Here is a 5,000-nt window from a genome sequence, read left to right as displayed (position 1 = left end):
GTGGCCATGCGAATAGAACTGGACATAAGATTAACATCGACACAATCAGTAATGTCAAATAACTAACAAACAATGATAAACTTTTAGAGAAAGAAGAGAAAAAGAGTAGTCTCTGACATCAAGTAACTTCCGACGGAATTATGCATAAAGAAGCAAACGTGCCATAACCTTGAACGTGTCTAAATGTAACTAGAAAGAATCAAAGTGGATGTTGATGTGCGGGGGACTAGTCTATTCTTGTAGGATGAGGGCGAGGGGTAGGGGAAGCCTCCTGAACAGGTTTCAAGGTCCAGACATGACACAATGCTCAATGTTCAAAGTCAAGTTCACCGTTCAGTTTCATAATGAGATGGGTGATGCCTGGTCCTCCCTCTGGAGTATCTCCTCCTCCTCCTCCTCCTCCACCACCACCACCACCACCACCACCACCACCACCTCCTAGTCTTCCTCCTCCTCCTATCACAAGCCACACGAGAAGTTGAACAACTTTTTGCTTGAACTTGTACACTGGGCTAGCATCATGAAGCTGTTATGTCTACGCGGGAAGAACAAGTATTAATATACTGTGTTTTCACCAGCTGAACGAACTGAAGGACAGTGGCGGCATTAACTGTAATCTAGAGTCATAAAAGTGACTGTCACTCTAAGAAAGACAGAGAGAGAGAAAAAGATATGTCTTAAGTAACCCACTACTTTTCTTATTAAAAGTTAACAACTAGTGTAGTATTAAATGTTACTTAATAAGATAAATTATTTCATGAAATACGTTTATACATGAATATAAAAAGTTCAACAAACTTTGTTAAGAAGGAGAAATTACGTTGAGTTAAATTTTCAAGATCTAATTAAAGTTTGGTCTGTATTTTACTTTTTTCTAAATTGCAATTGGCAAGTGTGTTACCTAATGCGGTTCGTTCTGGTGATTTGGAAATATAAAATAAATTACACCACAGCTTGGCTAGAAAAATATGTTCCATATAAATTCCATAACCATTTATTTTTTGTGTAATTGGAATGCAAATACGTAACGAAATAACATTATAGTCACCCTATGATTGACATATCCATTATTATATATTATCTTCCATTTTAGGGTGCTATCTCTAGCCAAGCAGAAATACTTTTTTATTTTATTTCTTTTTTTAATACTTAGAAAATTTAGGATATTTCCTCATTGACTTTAGTTAGCCAAACCACGCGAGATAAAAATCAGATATTGCCAACATTTATAGATTCACTCTTATGAGCTATGATGACCTTACTTCTCTTTCTGAATAGTATATAGCCACTCTATCGTCAATGATTTGGTTTGGCAGTAGTCCAAAGAGATTGATTATCTTTCTTATTTGATAAAGAGAAAGTTTCTGATATATATATATATATATATATATATATATATATATATATATATATATATATATATATATATTTTATTTCTTTTCGGCTACGCTCAATTATTCGTCGTCCCTAGGGTAGGGAGAGAAGAAGTAGCCATACTTTGGTGAGCGGGGGAGGTGGCTGGTGCATGTGTGTGCATATCTTTCTACATATTTAGCCGTCATTTTTGACGGGTCGCGTACGCTAGTATCTATATAAACAATAGCTTTATATCTTTCGATTAAAGAACACTTGGGCACTCACAGTTAGTGATCTTGTTACCAGTGACCCTTGTAAAACGAAATTGCGACCACCACCTTCCGTCTACACAAGTGTCTTGAAATAATCATAATTTGCAAGGTGATATAACTCAGATCATTTATAGCCTTGGATCATCTCCAAACTTACAGTTTGTGCTACATTAATTGAGATTTTTTTTTTATTTACAAGTCTAGCCACAAACAATTTATCATAATTTGGTTGGTTTATTACTTTGGTTCTTCGGGTGATAAACAATTATAAAAACATTTACTCTGTTTTCATGGTGTGTATTTTGAATCCCACTTTGATTAGTATTTCGTGTAATTGATTAACTCGGCGTTCACGCTCGCTGCGATAAATGTTCCACGAATCCTTACTTGCATTTGTAAAGTCCTGAGACAAATAAACATGAACAAATTTGGAAAGGTAATATGATATTCAAATATTCTTAGTTTATGTTAATTTTTCATATGATTATAAAAACATGTGCTCAATCCTCTTTGGTAGAAAAAACGTAGCATTTAGCTTATACTGAACCGAATCTCTCTCTCTCTCTCTCTCTCTCTCTCTCTCTCTCTCTCTCTCTCACACACACACACAAAGATATAGATACATTTATATATATATATATATATATATATATATATATATATATATATATATATGTATATTATATATATATATTATATATATATGTATATATATATTTTATATATATATATATATATATATATATATATATATATATATATATATATATATATGTGTGTGTGTGTGTGTGAGTGTGTATTTATATTTATGTCTGTGTATGAGGGAAATGAAGTATGAAGAAATTTAATGTTGATAGGGAAATGTATATGTGTTGTAGCAAGAATTGAGAAAATTTTGGAAGTGTCAATCCACTGGTAAACAGTAAAAAATTAAGTGTAATTTGTGGAATGGATCAGAGAAATTTTGATGCAACTCGTCACGTGGTCACGTGAAAAGAATGGACGACAATAGGTTCGTGGAAAGTATAATTTAGAAGTGGAATAAGGTAAGAGGTGAGGAAGGCCTCGTAATAATTTGGAACGTAGAGTGAAAGTCATATGGGAAAGGAGGGTAGTGGTTTGGTGTTGCACCTCTTACGAGGTTTCTTTGTGCTTGTATGGAGGTAGGTAAAGGAGGAATGTGGCAGTGACTATTGTGGTATTTTTTCTCTGGAACCACCCCTTGATTTGGCAAAAGGCTTGATATATACAGGATTAGTAGATAAAGGTTTAAATTAATATGATTTTAATTAATTTTAATTTTTAATCAGGTTAATCTATAGTGCCTGGAATTAAGTTTTTCTGTTTCAAATTTATATATCGCGCTGAATAAGCAGCGCAAAATAGCAGACAAAAGAAAAAGTTACAATATATTTGGGGATTCTATTACTAATTTAGAATTGGCACGTTAAATACTAAATTTAAGATTTAAGCTTCCTAGAAAATTAGATAATCCTTCAGTCTGAAAATTTTCAATGAACGCAAATCGCATGAATTTGATAACAAATCATATTGTAGCTTATTGTGATTCCATCGTCACATCTTTGAACCCAAGGAGACCTGACCTTGAATCCAGCTGGTTACACATTATCACATTCTGTATGTAGCACATCGTATTTGTTTATCACTTTTTTTTCTTTTTTTTTCTTTTTTTTTTTTTTTTAGATAAATGATGCTTGGAGGGTGGTCTTCGGTAAAGGTGACCTTCATGTGACTTCCAAGTAAAGAAACAATACTATGAGATTAGTTTACTATTACTAATTGCTTTGGATGGCCCACACATAATAGTATATATATACATATATATATATATATATATATATATATATATATATATATATATATATATATATATATATATATATATATATATATAAAGAGAGAGAGAGAGAGAGAGAGAGAGAGAGAGAGAGAGAGAGAGAGAGAGAGAGAGAGAGAGAGAGAGAGAGAGAGAGCCACACTTGCTTTTTGTTATATATGGGAGATAAATTTTTGGATTGTATGGATAAGAGTGTGAATAAGCTTGACGAGAAAACTTAAGAAGGAGGCTATGCAGAGAGAATTATAATGAAAGAAAATAATTTTGGTAGACTAAGCCTTAGCCTGGATGATTTTGGAGAACATAAATGTATCTCAAGAAAGAAACGATATTGCAGAGAAATTTGCAAAGATTTTTATTTTAGATTAAATGGAAGTGTAATTCTAAGATTAGGAGTAACTGAATATGTGCCTGATCATAATTTGGTTGTTGAAAATGTGGCGATAGATATAGTTTACGTTGAAGTTGATAGACGAAAATTCGGTTGTAAATGTAATGAAGTCATGATAGTTTGATCATAAGATAGTAAGACGAATATGTAATAAGAAAATAGAAGGAAAATGCCTAAGGGTTAAAAAACAAAATAGAAAGAATTTGACGAGGACTTTGTAAAATAGAGAATAATGGTTTATGGCTATTCTGAAGTATTTTGGTGTAATAAAAACTGTAACGGTTAGGATGATGAAATATGTTTAGTGGAGAGAGAAGTTTTATTTGAGGTCCTGTTTGGTAATAGAGGGTCTGATCATGTACTGGTATAAAGGAGGATAAACAAGTTAGTCAAGAATAAAGTGAGCAAGAGAAAGATGACAACAAGAAATTTTTTAGAGGAATACAAAACTTTTACTGAGAAGTAAAGACAAAGGTAAAGATTAGAAAAAAAATATATCAATGAACTACAAATAAGAGATGCCATCTGAAGTAAATGAAATCCCATGTTAATGGAGCAAGTATTTTAAAATATGTGTATGTGGAGGAATACAGGCAGAGTTCAGAGCTAAATTACACAAGAGAAGTAAAGATTACAGAGTATTTGAGAGTGCTTGTAAATGTGATTGTTGACGATCTCAGATGAATTATTAAGAACGTTATTGGGTCCTTTGCCTAGCCAGATAATACTACGTTGCATCCCGCTCTGGTTACCGCCCATTTTTCCGTAGCTTACGCATATACCGAATGGTCTGACCTTTTCTTTACGCATTCTCCTCATTCCTCAAACACCTGACAACACTAAGATAATCGAAAAATTCTTCACTTAAAGGGGTTAACTATTACACTGTAAGTGTTCAATGCCTACTTTCCTCTAGGTGAGCGTAGAAGAGAGAGACTAGCTATGGCAAGCAACTCTTCTAGGTGAAGGACACTCCAAAATCAAACCTTTTCTCCTTAATCTTGGGTATTACCATAGCCTCTGTACCATGGTCTTCCCACTTGTGTTAGAGTTTCTTGCTTGAGGGTACACTCAGGCAAACTAATCTATCTGATTCCATATTTTCTTTCCTCACTGAATTTTC

The 5,000-nt window shown here is 33.2% G+C and overlaps 1 protein-coding gene across 1 annotated transcript in view; it reads right to left on the bottom strand.

The window, feature by feature from the left end:
• Positions 1-307: 307 nt before the first annotated feature.
• LOC137651444 (uncharacterized) overlaps positions 308-5,000 on the bottom strand; it is a 27,079-nt gene continuing 22,386 nt past the window's right edge. The window contains exon 2 of the mRNA XM_068384670.1: positions 308-526. Within this exon, the coding sequence (XP_068240771.1) occupies positions 308-526 (219 nt within the window). The remainder of the gene's footprint in view (positions 527-5,000) is intronic.

The sequence above is a fragment of the Palaemon carinicauda genome, chromosome 13 (genome assembly GCF_036898095.1).
Source record: "Palaemon carinicauda isolate YSFRI2023 chromosome 13, ASM3689809v2, whole genome shotgun sequence".
NCBI lineage: Eukaryota > Metazoa > Arthropoda > Malacostraca > Decapoda > Palaemonidae > Palaemon > Palaemon carinicauda.
This window is presented reverse-complemented; position numbering and strand designations above follow the sequence as displayed.